We start from the raw sequence: 22,196 nt of genomic DNA on the forward strand, positions 1-22,196 counted from the left end.
TGCAAGGTTTGGTTCTGAGAGCTGAAGACTGGTGATGAAATGTTTGAAGGGCTGTGAAAGACTGAGGCATCTGTCTTGTCCTCTGTGCATTTGTAATCTGAATGCAAAACACATGGATTTGAGCTTAATGTGTGATTAGAGGCACTTGGCAGCTCCCTGCTGACTGAGTTCTCTGATAAGACTGAAGTCTGTTCCACATTTGGAAGCCCACAGTTTCCCCTGAGTTCCTGATACAGTGCAAGTCTAATTTTATACTGTCTGCCTGTTTTGCAGAATCAAACCAGAAATGCTACAGTGCAGCCATTCCAGGTCTGAATTCCACTGCTTGGTTTGGAAATTATCTTGGATCCTTTTTGGAGCATGCTACTGTTGGAGACCTGCAGCTTTTTGGGGATGAAGCAACAGTAAGTGCATTGTGGTGATGAAGAACCTGAAGTGTGCTGAGTGCCTGGGGGTTGTCTTCCTGCCCTGACCAAAATTCATGGAGATGCTGCCAGCAGGAACATTTCTCTTGTTTATTTATCATGAACAGTCACTTATTTTTCCCCCCACCATGATTTCTTGGCATGAGTTACCTGCACACAAATTGGTTTCACATAAGTAATTGTGCAGAAAACAAGCTGGAGTCAATCAGAGGAGCAACCTCAAGACTGGACCGATGTCTGGGCCTGGTTTGGTGAATGACTGTACCAGGTCTACATGCGTGAGTGGTGCTGCAGAGGCAGGGCCATGTTCTCTAGCAGCATTGCCACATTTGTGCCTTACAGTAGTCAGAGAGAGGTTTACATGCCCTCAGAGTGCAAAGATAAAGAAAACGAGGTCCCAGTGTATTACTTGAAACCAAAAGATCACTCTTGTCACAACTTTAAAGCTGGTGAGAAAGCCTTTATTGCTTGGAGTGAGCTTTGTTCAAACTGTCCCAAAATGGTTGTCAGGATTCCAGTATCCATCTAAATTAATTTTGTTTGTTTCCTATGTCAATACCAGCTTAAAAGGTTTACCAGGGATCCAGTCAATATACAGATGATCAGCAACCTCACCTTGCTCCGGGAGACAGCTCTGTACTATACCTCACTACTGACCTCTGGACCTGGTTTTCCCTTATCAAGGTACAGGACCTGACCTGATCTTCCACCTGGCTTAGTTTAGCATCATACCTATCATGACTTAACAAAACCTCCCGGAGTGGTGATTTTGATGCCTGCTTCCATGAAACCTCTAAAGCCTTTTTCTGTTCCTCAAATAATCGCACCGCACTTGATCTTGGGGAGGGCCAGGCCACAAGTTCCACATCTTGGGCAATGACTGTCAGGCAGTGCCAGCCACGAGCTAATGGCCTGCAGTGGTTTTGCTGCTTTGCATGACACAGCAGTGCTCTCTGAACAGGAACATCAGAGCTAAAATGAATCAGGGGAGATGTGCACTGGGAAAGAGCTTCCGTTTGCAAAAAGGAAAGGTCTGACAGAGCCACTCTCTATCATACTGGCAACTTCTCCTTCTTGCCTTCCACTTTCAGCCTCCCAGACAGACTTGTTTGCTACCTGAGCCCCTCTGCAGTGAGCAACCTGAGCAGAGATGATGCTTTGAGCTTAGCCCAGAGGATCACCAAGAACTGCCCATTGAACCTGACACACAGAGAAATAACCAGAGAGAGAGCTCCCTTCTCCCTAACAACAGAGGAACTGCAGGTAATGTCCTGTCCAGCCGTGCACCTCAGTTCTCCATTCACCTACACAAAACCTGTGAGATTGAGGATTCATGTACATGCTTGTGTACACTCCTGGAGGTCACCTTGCAGTTCTTATTGTGGCATCTGGCTGGTGTCTCCTAATCTGAAGATTCCCAGGGGGAAGGCAGTCCATCAGTAGGCTTCATCACACAAGTTTGAGGCAGAAAGGAGTGCCTTAGGACATCCAAAGTCTGTAGCATCAAACAGGCTCACCTCATTTGCTTCTCTGACTTCCTTCTCTATGTGTGACCTTTTCAGGTTGCATCCTCTCTGGTGAGAAAGTTTGAGCACTTCCCTCCTGAAATCCTGCGTGGATTGGGCCAGGCTGCAGTTGGGCTGTCCATATCCAGTATTGAAGACAGCATCAGGGATGAAGACCTTGAAGCATCTATTCCTGCCCTGGGTAAAGTTCGTGGCTGGAATGCTGAGCAGTCCAGCACCATTATCAACAAACTGCTTCGCTCTGGCTACCAGGTACAAAGGATAAGGCCCACAAATGCTCCTCACACCTGGTAGAGGTAGCTGCCAGCAAATGAGGCTTGGTGCTTCAGGTACTCATGCCTGCACGTATTCCCTTTCAGATCCCAGATGGACAGAGCCTGGCAAAGCTGGGGAGCTTGGTGGCTGGTCTCAACAGCAGCACGCTTCGAAGCCTGTCTTCAGAAGTGATCTTGGAAGCCATCAAGTTGCCTGAGTTTGTTGAGCAGATGCTGCCCCTGCCCTCTGCTCTGAAAATGGCATTTGTGGAAAAGGTGAAGTCACTTTTCTGTTCAGGCATCAGAAATGAGCAAAGCTCCACTGACTCACAGCCAAGAACAGCAGTTACCTGAGGCCAGGCACTGACACACACCCAGACAGCATTCCCTTGGGGTATTTGTCATTGCTAAACAGAGTGTGCAGCAGTACAAGCCTCTCAAGTCCCTATCACTGTGCCTGTGTCACGTCTTTGGCTGCCAGCCAGTGTATCCTGCCCAGCCTCTTGGAGACAAGGGCAGAAAGGACAGTTTCTTTGTGGGGTAATCCCATTAACTGCTCCCCACTGACTTGAAAAGATGCTCTCAGAGACAGGATATTGCCATGGTTTGGAGTTAGAACCTGTGAGAAGTGAAGGTGGTTTAGAAAGTCCCTTTTCGGGTAGACTGATCCTTCAGCAATGCACTGTTTCATCCCCCATGTGATCCTGTAGGATGTAGAAACCCCTTTGCCTTTCATCTCACCATGACTTTACCCTTCAAGTTGCATGTGTACCATTCAAGTTTGTCGTTACTCATCCTACCTCTGGTAGGAAAGACTCTGAACTGTGTTTGGCACCAGAGGCCCTGCTTATGGCATGTTCTGGGGCAACGATGCAGTGTGAAGCATTAGGGAAATAACATCTCATTCACTACAAGATTATTCTGTAATATGCCTTCCCAAGTTGAGGCATAGTTTGCATTGGCAGAGAAGACAGGTATGTTCCTCCTTTCTGGCCTGTTAAACATTTTTAGGGCATAAAGCCAGGAGGTGGGAAACTGATAAGAGAGAGATTGTTCCCCCATTCATCAGGACTCCAGGTATTAGCTCCAAGCAGCTCTCCTGGTCTGATGAAATATGTCAAACAGGAAATATTTCACAGTGTTGAGTCTCAGAAATGGCCAGATGATCAGCAGGGGAATGTGCCTGGCTGCTTTCCAGTTGGTCACTTCTTTGCCAGCAACTGTTTATTTTAGCCACAGTGTTTGAATGATCCATCTTGGTTTGGTTTGTTTTTCTTTTTGAAGATTTCCTCCAGTGTCCACCACCCGGCTGACCTGGTTAAGTATATCCCTGATGCTCTGGCCAGTTACATTCCAAAATCATTGCTTGTTTTTGGGGAGGAGAAGCCCAATATTCAAGATCTCAACAGTAAAACGTGGACCAGAGAACAGGTAATACGATAGAGGCTTGTCCCCTCGTTACCCATCAGTGTCAGCCTTGGGCTCTACAGAGCTGTGAGTCTGCAAACCTGTCTGAGATTAGAGGTGAATGTTGCAGAGGAACATGCCAAACCATTGACACTCTGCTTTGCTTCACAGGCTGCGGTGTTTTTCAGTGATGTGATAAAAACAGAGCCTGACTTTAGCAGGTACTGTTTTAGTTCCTCCTTTTCCCCTGTTTTCATTCCTCCTTTTCCCCTGTTTTCGTTTGCTTTCATTGCAATTTCCATGTTTCCTTTGGTACATTTGGTACCATCATACTCAATCCCTAACAACAGATGGGAAATATCATGCAAACCCAAACACAGGCACATGGCATCAAGATTTACCAGGGTGTCAGCTGCAAAATGTACCCATAAGCCACACTTGCTTTCTGAAATGATGCTGCTGGCTCAGACTGCATTTGGAACCTTGCTCTGACTGCCTTGGGGAAGGCATTTCTCATGTATCGGTCTTCCGCAGTGCTATTCCAGAGATTAAATTCAGTGGGGCTGGTTTATGTCCTTTGTCAGCTCTTGTGTCCGAGGTGAAAAATTATGAAAACCATTATATATATCTGCAAAAACAATGGAGTCAACACCAGTGGCCTGCTGATTTCATGAAGCTTTTCCATATAGAAAACAATGAAAGCTTTAAGGACTTCTCCCTAAGCCCTCCCAGACTGCAGACTGTTCAGTGATGAGGATTCACACAGCTCCACTTCACTGTCAGTGCGTGGCATGGACTGAGAACACAGCAGGGAGTGTGATCCTATATTCGGGATACAGTGATACTGCCTGGGGTGGGGAGTTTGTCCCTGCCTTTCCACTTCCACTATGAGTGTCTGGATGATGTTTATTTTACCAGTGATGTCTTCTTGATCTCCACACCGGTCAAAACTAACAGTTTTAAGGGGATGGAGTTTGGAGAGCATTAAGCTTTGGGAATGTGGGAGGCTTGTGGTTGCTGTATTTATCCTTGCCCTTCTGATCTGCCTTCTGTTAAATGTTCAGGCTTTCCCAGTCAGTCCTCCAAGGCTTCACATGTGCAGCTGCCAATGAGGTGGGAGAAGAAAGGTTTCAGGAGCTGGCCAAAGTCATGAAGAAGAAGAATGTCAAGCTAGGAGAAGACCAGGTCAGTTCCTTTGTTTCAGGATGCCATGTTTGATGTTGTCATGCAGATAGCAATGAGGATTGTTCAGCAAGAGCAAACACACTTTGAGCTTAAGGGACTGGAACAAATGGAACTGGTCCTTGGTCTCCATCCCACACTTCTAAATTTCCCTGAAGAGAGAAGTCAAATCCCAGTTTGTTTCTCAGGAACCAAACTCTGGTTTCTGTCTTTGGAGCAGAGTAAAACCTTTACACTGTTTTATATCTTCATGCTGGTTTCTTCCTTTGCCATGAACTGTAGTGTCGTTCCAGCTGAATTGCTTAGTGAAGATGGTAACGCTGCACGGGATTCCCAAGGCTTTAGATAGCTATCCCAAAGACCTCTTGCTGTTTCTAAGGTAACTGCTGTGGTTTTTATGTTGTTGCCTTGATACTTAGTGGGGAAAAAGAGGTATTATTTTATAGCCCAGCTGGTAATGGCTATTTCATATCTGATATATATTTCAAACTTGTCCAGGCCTCCTTACAGGGGGTGAAATCAGGCTGCAGAAAGCTTTCAAATGGGTTTTAAGGTCCTTTCAGACTCAGCCGTTCCATCATATTAGTAGAAACAGTATGAAGTTCTTTTAAAGTATGTCTGGATATGAAACCAGTGTGCAGTTTTAGTTCTTATGGCTATGTGAATGTGCCTTTCACTTACAACATTGAAGAAAACAACAGAGTGGATTTCTCTGTTCCATTAGCCACCCCCTGTGGTTCTGTATCCGAATCTTGAACAATTTTGAGATGAGTTTCGCAATAGATTCCTTGAGGTGAAACTGGATTTTTGCAATATGTGGATTGGGAACTTTGGGAAGAACAATTCATAGAGTTTAGTCTGCGAATGTGGAAGATGTTATTGGACACAGTCTGTGCTGAACAGCCTTGAGCCTGACCAGCTCTTTGATACCATTCACTACAATTCATGGTGTATTTGTCTTTCTAGTCCCTCAGACTATGCAGCAACAGGAAGCTGCAGGCAGTACTTTGCTAATATTGGGGAAGCAAACCTGGATCTCCTGCAGAGAGAGTCATCCCAGCGGAAACAACTGCTCCTGGAAGCTTTAGCATGTTTGGTATGTGGTCAGGGGGCAAGCCTGGGGAGAACTTGGGGTTCTCAGCTGGCAGCAGGAACAAGAATGCTCTTCTACAGTGGCAGCCAGCTGTGTTCAATGCCTCTGTCTTGTGTTATTTCAGAGAATTCCTGGCACACAAGTAACTGAGGAAAATGCAGAGGTTCTGGGACGGCTGGTCTGTGACCTGGGTAGAGAATACATTACAAGTTCTGGTGGGAATCTGCTGAAGCAGTTAAGCAAGTGTGATTATTTCCTGCCTGACCAAGAAGAAGCCATTAGGGGCATCATCCGCAGTGGTAACACTACGTTTGGGTATGCACTTTTCTTTTGAAATCAGCAAAACAGTTCCCTTAAAACCATTGTCCTGGTAAGACCTGGGTGAACTCCAGCCAGCCAGCTTGATCAGAAACTGGAATAATTCCTTGCTTTTGACTTTCACACTGGGTCTTTTACACTGGTTTATTTTGACTTCTTTCAGCTGAAAGGTTTGGCTGGAATTCCACTGAGAAATGTGTCTTACCTGCTCTAGTTATAAAAGCCTTTCCTTTGGTCTGGTTTTCATTCCTGCCCATGGCAGGGCATTGGAACTGGATGATCTTAAGGCCCTTTCCAACCCAAACCATTCTATGATTAACCAAACTCCTCTGAGGCTGTCCTGATGGACACAGGTGGCTCTGGCTGTTTGTCAGCCACTGGCTTTCAGGAAGCATCTGTTTCTACCTGTTGAACTGATAGATGCTTGGTAAATCCCAGGCTGTATCTAACAGAGGCATGCTCCAGGGAGCCAAGTATCTTCCCTTCCTGTGTCAGATACCCTGAGATCTTGGCACTGAATTGGGCAATAGAATGTGATAGACATTCTTCGGTTTTCATGCTTAAGAAAATAATGTGTTTGTTAAATGCCATTTTCTTATCCAGATGCCCTTGTTCATGTTACTGTCAATTGCTCCTGCTCTGCTGGAATGAAGGTGTGTGTAACAGAAAGTGATTGAGAAGCCTTGGGATTTAAATCTTATCTTTTCTTAAGTACAAATGCTACAAGGGCATAATCCTGGCAGCCTTTAAGGTGGGTTTTTTTGCCTTCTTTGGTTCTTCCTTGAAAGCTAATCACTGTTAATTCTTGTATGCAGACCTCCTGCAGCGTGGTCGGCTTTCACCTTGAATGAGCTCAGTGGGTTGATTCCTGTATTTGATCACAGCATCTTGCAGCAGATCCCCAAGGTGGGTTATTCAGAGGGTCCTGCAGTATGGAAGAAATATGATGGGGGTTGTTCAGCCTGTATGTTTTCAGTAGTGTCTTCATTTAACAGCGTGGTGCCAAAGGGGATGGATGGTTCTATGAGAAGGGAGGATGGCAGCCTGGAACTGCAAATCTAGATCACAGTCATCCTCTTCCTGTAACTGCTGGAAGAGGGCCGGAGGTGGAAAGCAGTAATAACTCTATACAGTGCTTTGAGAGGGGTTAGATTCATTTATGGGCTGTGGGATATGAGTCTAAGCATTTAGAAAGTTGGCTTTGGCTTCCCAAGGAAGGATCTCTAGCAGCAGATCTGCTGCCTGTAATACTTTATCGATGTTTATTGTCTGTGTGAGTAGCAACTTGTTATGTTGGTGGAACACCCAGGATTGCAATAGGCCCCTGATGAAATGTCTTCCTTGCAGAATGCTTTAACTGTTTGGCTGAAAAACTTTGCACATGATTCACCTCTGTCAAGAGAAGAGCTGGCCACTGTTGTTGAAGAACTCCTGCCTACCAGGCATAAGCGTGCTGATGGTATGAGAGCTCTCTCTGATCTATTCCCCTGGTGTCAGGGTTGACCCTAGTGCTTGTGGGTGTCCCTACATGTGACTGAGTTGAACTATAAAACACTGGGTGGCAGGTCACCCGGGAGGAGGGTGGTGCCAGGATTGCATACCTGTCCCTCTCCACAAGGGAGCATTCAAAGCTTTGAAACACAAGGATTTAACACTGAGCACAGTTGGTGTTTGCTTCAACAGGTTGCCCATCTGGGAAGCAGATAACAAAGACTGTTCTTGAAAGTGAGTTGATGCCTCTTAAGTACACACCTGAGGAGTTACGTGCTTGCCTGAAGAATGTCCCTCTGGAGAATTATCTCCCTCAGATGCTGACCTATGCCTTCAATGTTCAGCAGTTGGCTGTACTGAAGGAGCATCTGGATGAGGTAATACCAAGCTGAACAAGGTCCATTTATCTCCTGATTAGATTGCTCAGGGGCTTGTCCACTTGAACTTAAGCATCTCGAAGGACTGAGACTCTACCATGTGTCTGGGCTCCTCTTCTGATGTTTGTCTATCTTTACTGCAAAAATATGTGTTTCTTAGTATCTAGTTAGGCTTTTCATTGCCTGTTGGTCCCTCTCCTTTCACTGTGCACCTCTGAGTGTGGCTCCATCGTCCCTATAATCTCCTAATAGATAGTTGAAGACAGTAATAAAATCCTTGCCTAATCTCTTCTTCAGGCTGAAACTCCCACCTGTCTCAGTCCCACTGCCCCACTTTGTATGTTGTGTTCACTGCCCCCATCCAGCATTGTGCTCTGCTAGACTTGCTGGTCTTTCCTACACTTTGGCAAAGTCTTTCTTGTGCCAGGGAGCCCAAAATTGGATGTAGTATCCAGAGGGGCTCTCATAAGTGCCAGCCAAGTGGAGAAGAATAATCATTTCCTTGACCTGCTGGTGGTGCTGCTTCTAGGGGAGCCCAGTATTTGATTAGCCTTCACCACTGCCCACTCAGGTCTGTGTTGAGCCAGTTCAGAGTGCTTCAGGTTTGGTCCTTCCCCCAGGACCTGCTTGTTTGAGCTGTGAAGCAGAAAAAGGACAGATGTGCTCATGCAACCTCACTGGCTTTGGCTTCTTATTCCTTGCAGACCTTTTGGGGTTTTCCATGTTAATTTTGCAGAGCATAAATTCATAAACACAGGCATGATAATGAGTGTTCATAGCAATAACAACAGTCTTTCCACAGATGTATCCTGATGGGTATCCTGAAAGTCTGCTCAACAAACTGGGCTCTCTCATTTCTTTCGTCACCCCTGAGGATGTTTCCAAATGGAATATATCTTCAGCTGACACACTGGCTGTCTTGCTCAGAAATGAGCCCACTGATGATGAGGTAGGAAGTCGGGTTTGCTTTACTGCCTATGTTTGCTTCCTGGTTTGGGAGCTGCTGCTTTAGTGGGCTCAAAGGTGATTGCCCCATCCTTGAGGTCCAAACTAATGGATTGGAAATGATTTGGTTTTATTATTTTAATTATTGCATTTCTTTTTACTTTTGGGGTTGAAACCAAGTTAAAATCAAATGTGTTTTTAGGCTTCTGTAATAATCAAACGATACATTGACCTGGGAAACCCCTTGAATGTCACTGCTCTGAATGCAATTGGTACCAGATACGTGTGCCTGCTAAATGAGACTGAGCTGAAGATGATAGACTCCAACAGCTTGAAGTAAGTGAAATACTGTGATGCTCTTGTGTTCATGCAAAAGCCTTTTCCCCTCAGCAAGTGCATTTACCTTTTCACTTGGTGAAAGGAAATCTAGGAAGCAACTTAGTACCTGCTCTGTGTATGCTGTTCTCCATCCTGCCAGGAAGGGCTCTGATTTGTGATCAAGCTCTCTTTATTGCAGCTCAGCTGACAACAGATATGGTCTGCATGCATGCTTTTATCTAGAGGCAAAAGAGAGTAAATGAAATGGAATTTAAAGTCCTTTGAAAGACTGTAAATGAAATTAACCACATCTTTGCAAACACACAAACTTATGCACCATCAGAACCATCATAACTTAGAAGACACATAATTTTGAGCAGGAGGCTAAGACATTATGGTTTTTCTCTTAGCTTCTGTCCATACCCCTTCTATCTACTGGGAATAGGGAGTCACCTTTCCTATACAGAGAATCCGAGATACTCAGAATACTTAAAAATGGACACAAGTTGAAGTTTTCTCTTCCTAAGAGAGAATCCGAGATACTCAGAATACTTAAAAATGGACACAAGTTGAAGTTTTCTCTTCCTAAGAGAGAATCCGAGATACTCAGAATACTTAAAAACGGACACAAGTTGAAGTTTTCTCTTCCTAAATCATCTTTGTTTTGCAGACTGGCATCTCTGAATCCCTCAGCCTGTTCAGAGCACACAAAAGAGATCTTGTATGCTAAAGCAAAAAGTGCTTTCTCAGACCAGCGACGTTCACCTGCTTACTATCAGCTTATTGAACCATACCTGGGTATGTGAAAGGGCAGTATGTTACAGGAAAAGAGAGAGGTCTTAGCCAGAAGCTGAATGAGTATCTAATACATCCAAGATTTGGGAATTTTCAAAGCCAACTTTTTAGAAGTTTCAGTCCTTTCCAGTATGTAGATGGTGTAAAATACTCTTGAAAGATTCTCTACCTGACTTAAAGTCACCCAAATCAATTGTCAGACTATCCCAGTCAAATCCTAAATCAAACTCATGACTTCTGGGATGGGTAAGATCTGCTTACATCTATGAGAAATCAAGCTGCTTATGGCCTTCTCCATGTCACAAACTGTACTCTTCCCTGTTAAGCCAAGAATTTATTCACAGCCTGAGCAAACTCTCCTTACCCTTCTGCCTAGCATCTGGCATTGTCACAGATGGGTTTAATGGCCAACACAGTAATACCCCCCGCAAAATGAAGTAGCATCCATATATTTTACAGTTGGGATTCACTCTCTTAGCAGGCCCAGCCTAATAAATTCTGGAGCCATGCTTATAACTCATGTTATACAGATACACAGCGCTGCTTGTGTGATGCTGTCCTCCATGCTCTGATCTACTTTCTTTCTGGTCCCAGGGGGTGCTCCTGCTGCAGATCTCAAAGCTCTAAGCAAGGACAACGTGAACATGAACATTAGTTCTTTTATGAAGCTAAGAAGAGACTCTTTGATGGTGAGCTGAACCTTGAAATTGTTTAGCTCCTTGCATTTGTATTGTGCCAAGCAGCCGATTTTGGTTGTGTTTGTCCATTGAAGTAAATCAGGAGGCACTCCATCAAATTCATTCCCCTGCCTAAGGGAAGATTGTCCCAGTTGAAACCACTCACCACAAATTGGTCTTCCTTGTTCTTCACATTGCTAAAAGAAACCTCATCTGGCTCTTGGTCAGAGCTATTATTTCTATTCCTGCTTTATACCTCTAATTCTTGCTTTTTGATTCCTCCTAGAGCCTGACACCTTTGGAGGTTGAGGGCTTGCTGGGGATGCATCTTGGTGATCTGAACAAATGGCAGACGACTTCTCCCATCCGGGAGTGGGTCCAAAGGCAGAAACAATCTGAACTGGATAAGCTGCATGTTGGGCTCACTGGGGGAACACAAGAAGGCTACATCAACCTCGTCACACCCAAATTTCAGTGTAGGTATTATGGTAGAGCCTCTGAGTGTTGTGCTATTAGGGGTGGCTATTTCCTATAGTTAAAAAGCCAAAGATCTTCCCTGGATGTGGCGTGAAGAGATGTTTTGTGCCATGGGGTAATGGTTCAGTCATTGATTTCTTTGCACTAATGCCCCTCTTCTTCCTCTAGCACCATCCTCAGCCTCTCTGGGTCCTGTGGCCACAGCATTCCACCTCCTGCCTGCTCTGCTTACCAGTTTCCTGATGATGTGGGTCTTCTCTTGAAAGTCTCCCCTCAAAAGAAAGCAAGATGAGGACCAGCCTATGACCTGCTCTGAGGCCTGTTGGGACAGCCATGCCCGGGGGGTGAGGGGGTGCTCAGTGCTAGCAGGCAACTGTTATGCAGCCCAGGGGTCACTTTTAGGTACTTTTGTCTTTCAAATCACTTGGAAAAACAGTGTTGTGTCTGAAGGGAACCCTTCAGACTCTTCAGAACAGGATCTTTGCCTTTTGTACAGACCAAGCCCAGGTAAGCCGCAGCCGTAACACCACAACACAAATGATGTCAGTAGCTCACTGCACAACCCTGGTGGGTGTAAGGGTGAGCACATTGGCTGCTCTGAGCAATGTAATTGTTAACATGCAAAGAGCCTCCTCCTTTGCCACTGCCAAGACCTCTGAGTGGGAGTGAAGTTTTCCAGCTGATTGTAAATAAATAATGGAAGTAAGTAAAACATGCCAGAAGCAGACGGATGAGTTGCTGTTGTCTTCTCTTCATTCAGACTCCCTGCACCTTTGTGTCTGCAGATACTGGTCCAAATGGCCAGAAACCCCAGACATACCTGTTACTTTTCTTTGGTGTTGACTATTCAAACCTCAAGAGCTGAGGCTCTCCTCAGCTTCCTCATGGGGAGGGGAGAAAAGCTTTGTGTAAGGTTTCTCAATGCTTTTTTTCCCAACACTCATTGGGAATTTCTGTCCAGAAAAGCCTCAGTGCAGCCTGTATCCAGCTCCTGAAATCCCACTTTTCCCCCAGGAGGAGAACCTGCCTGCAAAGACATAATAAATGGTTGAGGAGAAACTTGTTTGTCCTTCACTGCAGGACTCTGGGTGGCAAGAGCCACTTCCCACTGCCTGCATCCTGTGATGCTGGGCACTAGCTTGGGTGGGAGAGAGCTTGGTGTAAGAAATACTCTGTGTTTGTAACAGCATTGATGCCCTGATGGAAACCTTGAGTTGTTTCTCTGTGCTTGGAGTCACTCTCAACAAATGCCATGCAAGAATCTCCTCAGCCCAAGGAGAATGAAATTATTGAATGGAAGATCTGCAAGTTGGAGAGAGAAACATGCTCTTGTAGAAGAGCTGTTGGAGGAGGAGATGCTAAGATAATGAAGAAAGAGCAAGAGAAGTGGAAACTGTTTTGATTTAAGCTAAGTAGAAAAACTACACCACAAAGCACTGAACACATGGAAGAACACATTGGATTAGGGGGAAAAAAAAGGTTGATGTTTTATTATATAGCATTGAATCAAGTAACCAAGAAACTGTCTTCAGTTACTCATCCCTCAAAGCCCAGTTTGTGTGGTTTGAGCTAATCCTGGTCAAAACATCTCAGGAGTTCATGAAACAAGATAAATACCTTTTACTGGATCATTGCTAGGCCATATTCTGCTTCCTTTGCAATGGCCAGTAACTCAAATCCCTGAGTTGTCCCACTGTTTCAATAGAGCCCAGTGGGCTGCTTAGAAGTAAAATACCACTCAGTGCCAGTAAAGCTGGTGGAACTGGGCCTGCTGTCAGCACTACTGCATTGTCAGACCAGTCAGTATTGCTGGTGATTGTATTACACAGAGCAACTAGCTGGTAAGTACCTGTTGGGCTGCTCTGGGCTGGAGAAATGTCCTCCTTTCACTGCCCAGCCTCAAAACAATAAGCAAATTCTGTGCTGGTATCCAAAGGAGAAACTCCTCCTTTCCTGGGATTCTGCTTTCCAGCAGGGAATTTGCCAGCACCGTTGTTTGGTGGGATGGTGAACATTAAAGGAGGGATCCTGTGAGTGTGGTGCTGGAGGTGGCAGTGTCAGAGGAGCCCTTGCAGCAGGGAGCTTCCCACGGCGGTAGTCAGCACATACATTAGGCAAGAGGAGAGCCTGGATCCTGACCCTAGGGGGAGGACACAGAAAGAATTGGATGATCCAGGTAAATGACACGTGTGAGCTGTGGGGGCTTTGGGGTTCAGGTATCCCAGAGCCAGGACAATGGTTTAGTGACATTGCCCATATCTGTGCCTCAGGCACTGAGCTGCACCCCAGCTATAAATGTCACCTGGCTGTGAGCAGTCAGCAGGACTGAGTCTGTCTTACTTTCTCACCAGTGTAAAGCAGGAGTAAATCTGAGTCATTCAAGCTACCCAGAAACAACAAGGCCACATCCTTGCGGGGTGCACAGCAGCCCAGTGCATTGGCACCAATGCACTCCAGCTTTCTGTGGGGCACTTTAGGGAAGGTGATGAGCTACCTTAAGGTGCACCTTGCCAGACATGAGAGCCCACAGGCTTGAAGGCAGCCAGCTCCAGGGCTGTAATGCCCTATGGATATGTGGCTGCCTGTGTAGCCAGGGTTCCTTGTGGACAGCAGCACACCAGTATTAAACTGGCCAGGAACAAGCTGGATCAGCTCCTGCTTGTCCATGAGGACTTCTGCCTGGCCATCGGATCCTAAGCCTTTCCCAACTCCAAACCTTCACACCTTACCAGATTCAGGCTCCATGTTGATGTATCCGTCGGGTGTTGGTCTCGGTGACCCTGGCCCACCTGCGGGTGTTGTTTTAATGGTGTCATTACTGGTGGTGGTGGTGGAGGAGCTGGGAGATGCTCTGGGACCATGGGTCTTGCAAGCTGGTGGTGTTGTCTTGGTCGTTGAGGAGGTGGAGATGGTGGAGTTGGGAATCAGGGTGGGCTTATGGGGAGGGAGGCTTATTTCTGTGCCAGTGGGTGCAGAGGTGGAGTTAGCGACAAGGGTGCTGGGAGCATTGTGGGTGCTTGGGGTGACGGTGCTACCGGTAACAGGACTGGGATGGGGGGTGCCCCCTAATGCTGGGGGGTTCATGGACACCAGTGGGGTGCTGGTGCTGGGGTTAGTGACAGCACCAGTGCTGGTGGTGGCCCTGCGGGTGAGAGCAGGGGGTGGGATGGAGCTGGGAGAGGTGGCGTTGGTGTTGACAATGGCAAGGATGGTGGTGAGGAGGGTGGGGGCAGGCTGCTGGCTGGAGGATGGGGCAATGGGGCTGGTGGTCAGAGCAGGGCGGGCGGTGGAGGTGGCACCAGGGGCAGGGGTTGGGGTGGTGGCACTTGAGGTGGGGGCCTTGCTGGTGCTTGAGTTAGTGGGAGGGTGGCTGCTACTGGCAATAGCGGTGGGGATGGTGGCTATAGGGGTGATGCCAGCCGAGGCGGTGGGGTGAGGAGGGGTGGTTGTCCCTGTGGGGCTGGGCTCCTTCAGCCCCCCTGTGAGGCCGATTCCCAGGACACAGTCCAGTTCCCGCTGGGACTGTCTCTTCACCCAGAGCATCACCGAGGTCTCGTTTTCAGCTGCCTTCAGCTGAGGGAGGTTTTGCCCGAGCAGATTCTTCACGTCCGTGACGCTGAGGTTCTGCAATGCACAGCATCGTCACTGCTCATCCTCACCTTTCCTGCTCTGCAGCACGGAAAAGAGCAGCAGCGCTCCAGGAATCTACCTGCAGCGCTTTGGGATTCAGGGAAAGAAAGGTGTTGATGTCCATGTCTATGGCAACGCCAGCTGCGGCCAAGTCCTTCAGGTCCTTTGCTGGAGCTCCACCTTAAAGAAAGCACATGGGGCACCTAGAAACATGCAAACACTCCTAATGCTTTTGGAGAGGCTAAACCCCAATGGCCAAGGAAGAGACACCCAACCCCAGGAAGGAGGATGAAGGCTCAAACACCTACCCAGGTACGGCCAAATCCTGCAGTAATAGGCCTTGGGGGTGCTGACCAGGTCAGCAAAGGCCTCCTGGGCTTTTCTGTAGAGTTGGTCCTTCTTGCTTTGAGAGCAGGAGGAGATGATCAGTTGTCCAGCGGTCCTGGGGAAGGGATGAGCACAGGTTAGAGCCAGCGGCATGGCCCTAAATCACAGCTAAATCCCTTTAGTTGGCTGGAGGAGACGAGTGGTGTGTCCCTGCTTGTGGTGCTGGTGGCTTGGGCAGGAGTTGAAGCAGGACGTGGCCATCCCACCATGCTGCCTGCATGGAGGCAGGGGTCTGCCATCCCACTGCCTGCTTCCACCATGATCCCAGGGCTCTCAAAAGGGCTGAAAAGCATCCCTACCGCTGGCTTACCTGATGGCTTCTGGAGGTATCTGCTGGATCTGCTTCTCCTGCAGACTACACAGGAGCTGTCCCCCGATTTGCTGAAGCAAAGGGCCGGTCAAGATGCCCCCCAGGGACAGGAACCTGCTGAGGAGCTGCTGGATCTGGGAAACACAGTTCAGGAGGGAAGGAAGATGCTCTTGATGGAATTGGGTGTGTTACAAACCCACCACGCTGAGCTCGGACACTGAGCAGCCCTGATACGGGCTCCCCAGCACCCACCTCTCCTGCTGCCATGGGGTTTACCTGGCGGGTGTCCCACCTCCCATCCGAGGGGTTGAGCAGGACTGAGAGCGTGTCGCTGGATGTCACCAGCCACCGGCTGATCTCCTCTGCCGTGTACCACCGGGACAGTGGTCCCAGCAGCTTCAGCTGCTCATCCGGGATGCCCGAGGGGTAGATCTGTGGGGCCAGGCCAGTGGGGCAGAGAAGAGGGTCAGGGAAGGGAAAAGGAGGAGGAAATGGATGCAAGGACCCGCTTGGGCGCCTTCATCCCTACGCTGGGTGATGCAGTTCCACACTATCGGGGGCTCCTGCCCTGTGTCGCCATCACCTGATCCAGCTTCTTCTTCACAACCTGGAGGTAGGTTGTGGGTAACGGCTGCTCCAGCAGAACCTTCAGGTTTTCCTTCAGGACCTCGTTGCTCAAGCACAGGTCGAACTGCTCGCTGGTGTCGTAGTCAATGATTAAGATGGAGTCAGTGATGGTGCTGGCGGTGATGGGCTCAGACAGGCAGCCTGTGGGCAGGGAGGGTGCATCAGGCCGATGTTTCCCCCCTTCCTGCCTGGCCCTGGTCCTGCAGAGCCCTTGGAAGAGCTCCAGTGAATGAACAGGGAATTTCCTGCACTCATTCTCCCACCCCCTGCATCCCCAGCCCATGTAGATGCCTTATTTGCTTTCATTCCTTAATATATTCCTGAAGGAGCTGGTGATGTTCCTGCAGGCCATGTGTGCTTTGTTCTATTAAAGGCAACTAAAGATGTCCAGGTGAGGCGAACCCTCTCCTATGTCACGCACAGGAGCATCCTCCAGCCTTGCAGCATCCTGGTGCTACCCCTGCTTGGGAGTTTTCCCCCTAGTCCAGCTCCTCCCCGGCTGCTGCTGCCATATTCCTGCTCCCAGGTAAGGGCAAACCCCACATTGTGTTGTCCCATCTCCCCAGCTGCTTCATGGGAATCTCACAGCTTTCAGCCTGGTCCCATCCCCTCCCTGGGGCCACTTTTCCCTCCCAAGAGCGAAGGGAAACGCTCACGGTCTGCGCTCCGCCTCATCCTGGGATGTGATGAATCCGATGCTGCTGCGAAGGCCCTGAGGAGATTCAGGGACTTCTCCCGCTGGGAACGTCCCTGTTTGCCGTACGCAGCCGCGATGCTCCTGCTGAAAGCCTCCCGCGCTGCCTGCCGGGGGGCAGAGGGTGCTGGTCCCGCAGCCCCAGCACTGAGCTGCCTGATGGGCAGCTTGCCCCAGGGTCCCGAGGAGGGGTCTTACCTCGGCCACCGAGCTCAGCGTGGTCTGGTTCAGAGCCAGCACCAGCGGGCCCAGGTTCTGCAGAGTCTGTAGATCCCAGCTTGAAGGATCCCTGTAGCCATGGGGGGAAGGAGCAGCTCAGCATCCTCGTGGACGCGCCACCCCAGTGCTCATCACCCAAGCCTATGAGAGCACACGAAGGCTCCTCACCCGTACGCTGTGTCCCCGCTGAGGAGCACGGCATTGAGAGCATCCCGCTGGGCCCCCGTCAGCGCTGAGCAGAGCTTCAGGTTCTCCAGGACCCCGGCATCGGAGGCTGTGATGGTTTCTGGCTCCATGTCACAAACCAGGGCTCCGAGGCTGCTGAGCTGCTCCGGGCGCAGGTGCCTGCTCCTCACCCCCTGCGAGAGACAAAGAGCCCCTTGCACCAATGCCTGGTGAGGGGGCAGGACCCTGACCCCCCCTCCCGGCTTGTCCCAACTCACCAAGCAGCCCAGAGCCCCACGGAGCAGCCCCGAGCGCTGCGCTGAGCCCCTGGGAAGCAGCTCCAGGTTCCCATGGGAAGCTTGGGCATAAAACGCTTCGCAGGTCTCATTATTAACCTCGGACAAGCTGTGGGGAGCAAGAGGCAGTGCTGGGGGCAGGAATGGGGCGAAGGGCTCCTCTTGTCCAGATGGGAGATCTTCAGACAGAGGGGTTGGAACTGGATGATCCTAGGGTCCTTTCCAACCCAAACCATTCCATGATTCTAATGTTGCGTTTGGAATCGGTTTTACACTGGTGCTCCATTCGGAGCAATGAGGTGCCGAGTGGCACAGGGCCAAAGGGTCCTTCTTCTGCTGTGGGTTATGTCTGGAGGGGGTTTCCCAACCCCATACACCCCATGCTATGGGCTGCATAGCCCCAACCTCAGTGAGGAGAGGACCGGGGATGTGTGCAGGGCTGGAAGCGCCCCACATGGATCTGATGCAGGAGATTCCTGTCGTGCCCTTCTCCCACACACAGCTCCCACGCGCCCCGGGGGCTGAAACCAGGACACGGGGTCTGAAACCAGGCCACGGGGCCCCGCTGGATGCTGCGATGCGGCACCAGCCCTGCGCCACCCTCGATACTCACTCAAAGAAGAGCAGCAGGTCTGGCGGGTACCTGCTGAAATCAGCCGTCAGGTTCCTGGCAGCGAGCAGCCTGGCCAGGCAGGAGAGCTGGCAGAGACAGCCAATGCCTTGTCAGTGCCAGCGTAATGGGACCCCCTTCGCCCCGGCTCCCCACTGGGATCCATGGGGTTCACAGCCCCCCGTTCTGCCCCTGCTCACCTGGGCACCGCTCAGCTCCGCTGTTCTGTTCTGCAGCCCCTCGGCAAAGGCGAGGATGTCGGCAGCAGGGAGATTATTGTCTGGGATGCATGGAAAACCTTGCAGGAGTGAGGCTGAGAGGCTGCGTTGAGGGGACACGGTTGCATTCACCATTCACTTTAGCTTCCAACACCCCACAGAGGATGAACCCGCTCATTCCCATGGGAAATCCCCCTTCACCCTGACCACTGCGTGATGTAAGTAGGAATAGCACTGGGTGTCATGAAAACAGCCCCTAAAGCCGGTGCTGGGGTGGTGCCGAAGGGGATGTCCTGCAGGAATGAGGCTGCTCATCCCCATGGCTGGATGAGAGAGGAACCAGCAGAGCCGGGATCTGGGGGAGGCTCCTGTTGTGTCTGCGTCAGTCCCACAAGGAAAGGGAGCTCTCGGTGTGTTTGTGCTACAACAAGAGCTCAGATCCCAGCCCAGAACCGGCTGTGCGAGGCTGTAAATCTCTGCAGCACGAGTGACCTGTTACAGCAGCATCCCCCCTGCCAGCCCCACTGCCTGTGCCCCCCAGGTCATAAGAGCCCCCTGCTGCGGCTGGTACTCACCCTGTTTGCTGCTCAGGGGCACACAGAACGGCTCCGATGATCAGGGCAGCCTGGGGAGGAGGATAAAGGGATGCTCAGGAACGGGAAGAAGGGATTATGAAACACAGGGAAAAGGACCTGACCTGGCAGGCCATAAGCAGCTGAGAACTGCAGCAGCCCTGAGGCTGCCCTGGGTTCTGCATGGAGATTAAAGCCACCACGGAGTGGGGACCCTTCAGCAGTGGGTCTGTGCGTGCTTCCCTGAAGCTGGGAGGGGGTGCATCAGGTTTAGGGTCCAGCCCTTTTTTAGGAGCAGGGCAGTGGGTGAGCAAGGGATGGGGTGGGACAGGGTCTCAGGCTCCTTATGGGGCCAGTGGGGAGGTGATGGCTCTGCTGCTCCCAGCACCAGCTACGAGGTTATGGCAAAGCAGTGACTCACCAGTGCTGCTTGCACGAGGTCTGCAGAGAAACCTGCAACGAAGCAGAAGTGGGTTATAAACCACCCATGAACGGAGCTACAGGCAGCTGGGGGCTGTTCTGAAGCAGCTCCAGGCTTAAAGCCTGGGAAGGGTCTTTTCTGCATCCATTTAATAACATTCAGTGAACGCTGGGGAACACGATGCAGAGAGCAGCCTCCCACAGCCTGCACCAGCCCGGGCAGCCTCAGGGTGGGATTAGAAGATGAAAAGTGATAAACCAGCCCCTGGGTGGATTCCTAATGTGCAGCTGGGAAAAACTCCCACTGCCTGCGGATACTGATGGGAACAGGAGGCAGAGCGCAGGGAATGCCAGAGCCAAGCGGGATGGGGATGAAAAGATAAGGAGCATCCCTGGTGCCGAGGGTGGGATGGGACCCTGGTGGATTTAAGGGTACAAGGTGGAACTCACGGAAGCAGAGAGCAGAGGCTGCCCGCGCCATGCTGCTGTGCCAGGGCTTCCTCCTTGGCATGGATCAGGTGAGCACAGAACAAACAGGAGCCGTGTCCCACCTCCGGGATGGTGCTGGGGTCCTGCAGCTGATCCAAAGCTCCAGTGCTGGCACAAACCCCTGCAGACCAGGGAAGGGTTTTACATCCTGTACAGCAGAAACCAGAGTTTAAATCCATCCATTATTATTGTTAAAAGAAAGTCCACAATAAATTGTCCTCTCTGACACCCACAGCCCTGCTCCCCCCTGCACCCTGCAGGGACAGCATCCTCCTGCATCCACATGGGACCACATCAGCATAGACTGGGAGAATCCCAGGGCGGGACACTCGCAGGCTGCCCTCTCCCTGTATCCAACCCCATAACCCCCCATAGGAAATAAATCCCTGCTCCTGGAGCTGCTCAATGCTGCCCAGTGAATTAGCTTCCAAGATGATCCAAGTAATTCCTCCATTAAGGCTCATTGCTCCCTAAATCCCACCGTTGGCCCTTCGGAGCCGCTCTGCGTCCCAAGGGAAGGTGCTCACCGGCTGCAGTGGGATGAGCACAGCACTTATCTGCTGCGGGGTGGGGATGTTGCTCTCCAAACGGGGTGTGACGGGGCAGTTTCTCAACAGTGTTTTGTAAAGCTGCTTCCTCCCCTGGTTTCGTGTTGGGGTTTTTGCCTTCTCTGTAAAGGGTCACTTTGGGGTAAATCCTCTGGTTTGGGGTTTTTCTTTGGTGGCGACACAGATCCCCCTGGGTACTGAAATGCTTTGAGCTATCCAGGGGTGTGTTTATCAGGCGAGAAGGGTGTGGAACCGAGTCCTCGGTGATGGGCTCAGCACCCCTCCGGGAGGTTCTTCCACTCACACCCATCCTTTTTGCCTTGCCATGCACAATCCTGTTCCCTTTTTCACGGCTTCCTCCCTGCAATTTCAGATCCAAAACACCACCCGGCACGTGCCGTGAAGAAGGAAGACCTAAAAGAAAGGAAGAAAAGGCTTTCCCAGGCTGTGGGATGGAAACCTGGAGAAGCCCATTGCTGTGCGGCAGCAAACGTTATCTGAGTATGTATCCCAGGAAAACCATGTTATCCCAGGAATAAGGGATGATGAGAGCAATTGTCAGTGGTCATCTGGCTGCTCCTCCCTCTGGTAATGCCTTAAGCCCACTTGGATGGGTTTGAGGGCATCAGTCTTCACCCAAGGTCCCTGGAGCAGGGTTGGCCATCCCCTGATGCTGTCCCCATCCCTGTCCCCCACTGTACAACCGGTCCTGCAGCACCAGGGCTCGGTCGATGCCTGCGGCTGTTTCTGGTTTCTATTTTGGAGGGATTTGCTGTAAAAACAGTTCCTGTTGGAGCAGTGAAATGACAGGAGTCTGTTTGCTATGAGGGACACAGCCCTTGCCGCAGGCTCGCTGGCCAGAGGTGGCTGAAGTCCACTGCCTCCATCACGTCCCACAGAGCTTGAAATTGGCCTTGAAACAGCCTCAGGCGATGCACACACAGCAGCGTCAACCCCAAATCTGGACACACAGGGAAGCATCCCTTCCCCGAGCCCCTTCCCCAGGTCCTTGATGGGCTCCAACCACATCTCCTCTTAACCAGCCGCTTCTCTGCCCTTGCTGGGTTTGTGATCTTGTATCTCACAACCTGAAGACTGTAAATAATTCCTTTGGGTCTTATTTTTCCTTATAAAAATATTGTATTTATAAATATATTCTTATAAGATCCTTATAAACATTTATTTTTCCTTATAAATAATTCCTTTTCCAGCTGCTCCAATCTAAGGACTGACCGTTGATGCACAAGAGTTATACAGAAATCATGCACAGTGGCAGCTTTCCCTCTGCACCCCCTAAACACCAGCAACCCCAAGGCTGTTCCCACACCTCTTTGCCAGGGAAAGCTGTGGTGTTCCCAAACTAGGGGGGGTTCTTCTGCCTCTGCTCCTTGGTTGGGGAATCCCAAGTGTTGGACATGGTGGGAAACAGGGAAGGGCCTGGGCTCGGACATCCCTGGTCACGCTACTGAATGCAGGAGGGGTTTTGCATAGAGAATCCCTGTGTTTTCATCCAGGTGACCTTCAGCAGGGTGAGGATGAGCATCGGTGCTCACACAACAGGTTGGCCGGGTTGGAGCCCATGGGCTGGTCCTGCTGGACCAGTTCAGGCTCATTCCTAGAAGCCCCCAGCCCCACTGCAGCAATGGTACAGATTGAGAGACCAAAGGGTGAACCAAAGGATATGTAAGTAATGGTTTACTATGCAGTGTGCAACAAGAGGTAAAGG

General features: G+C 50.0%; 3 protein-coding genes across 5 annotated transcripts in view; 1 reads left to right on the forward strand and 2 right to left on the reverse strand.

The window, feature by feature from the left end:
* LOC308221025 (mesothelin-like) overlaps window positions 1-12,012 on the forward strand; it is a 30,330-nt gene extending 18,318 nt beyond the window's left edge. For all 3 annotated transcript variants that reach the window (XM_080617835.1, XM_080617837.1, XM_080617836.1), the window contains exons 14-33: window positions 274-404; window positions 988-1,109; window positions 1,517-1,688; window positions 1,988-2,203; window positions 2,311-2,481; window positions 3,490-3,636; window positions 3,784-3,833; window positions 4,677-4,797; window positions 5,088-5,173; window positions 5,761-5,890; window positions 6,012-6,202; window positions 7,021-7,111; window positions 7,553-7,664; window positions 7,889-8,073; window positions 8,876-9,022; window positions 9,221-9,354; window positions 10,007-10,134; window positions 10,726-10,820; window positions 11,095-11,284; window positions 11,454-12,012. In XM_080617835.1, coding sequence (XP_080473961.1) covers window positions 274-404; window positions 988-1,109; window positions 1,517-1,688; window positions 1,988-2,203; window positions 2,311-2,481; window positions 3,490-3,636; window positions 3,784-3,833; window positions 4,677-4,797; window positions 5,088-5,173; window positions 5,761-5,890; window positions 6,012-6,202; window positions 7,021-7,111; window positions 7,553-7,664; window positions 7,889-8,073; window positions 8,876-9,022; window positions 9,221-9,354; window positions 10,007-10,134; window positions 10,726-10,820; window positions 11,095-11,284; window positions 11,454-11,548 — 2,714 coding nt within the window. In that variant the 3' untranslated portion in view covers window positions 11,549-12,012. The remainder of the gene's footprint in view (window positions 1-273; window positions 405-987; window positions 1,110-1,516; window positions 1,689-1,987; window positions 2,204-2,310; window positions 2,482-3,489; window positions 3,637-3,783; window positions 3,834-4,676; window positions 4,798-5,087; window positions 5,174-5,760; window positions 5,891-6,011; window positions 6,203-7,020; window positions 7,112-7,552; window positions 7,665-7,888; window positions 8,074-8,875; window positions 9,023-9,220; window positions 9,355-10,006; window positions 10,135-10,725; window positions 10,821-11,094; window positions 11,285-11,453) is intronic.
* A 1,309-nt stretch (window positions 12,013-13,321) lies between these two features.
* On the reverse strand, window positions 13,322-17,899 carry LOC308222293 (mesothelin-like protein; the record flags this gene model as incomplete). The annotated part of the gene is made up of 12 exons (XM_080620165.1): window positions 13,322-13,425; window positions 14,015-14,909; window positions 14,995-15,095; window positions 15,224-15,357; window positions 15,613-15,746; window positions 15,889-16,044; window positions 16,196-16,380; window positions 16,896-17,040; window positions 17,132-17,222; window positions 17,321-17,511; window positions 17,596-17,722; window positions 17,847-17,899. The coding sequence occupies 12 exons, from the start codon at window positions 17,897-17,899 to the stop codon at window positions 13,343-13,345; spliced, it is 2,295 nt and encodes a 764-aa protein (XP_080476291.1). The 3' UTR covers window positions 13,322-13,342.
* Window positions 17,900-18,182: 283 nt separating this feature from the next.
* On the reverse strand, window positions 18,183-19,914 carry LOC308222296 (mesothelin-like protein; the record flags this gene model as incomplete). The annotated part of the gene is made up of 5 exons (XM_080620169.1): window positions 18,183-18,312; window positions 18,424-18,544; window positions 19,017-19,066; window positions 19,435-19,466; window positions 19,884-19,914. 5 exons carry the CDS (start codon window positions 19,912-19,914, stop codon window positions 18,223-18,225), a joined length of 324 nt encoding a protein of 107 aa, XP_080476295.1. The 3' UTR covers window positions 18,183-18,222.
* Between the last annotated feature and the right edge of the window lie 2,282 nt (window positions 19,915-22,196).

The sequence above is a fragment of the Psittacula echo genome (genome assembly GCF_963264785.1).
Source record: "Psittacula echo genome assembly, chromosome: 5".
Taxonomy (NCBI): domain Eukaryota; kingdom Metazoa; phylum Chordata; class Aves; order Psittaciformes; family Psittacidae; genus Psittacula; species Psittacula echo.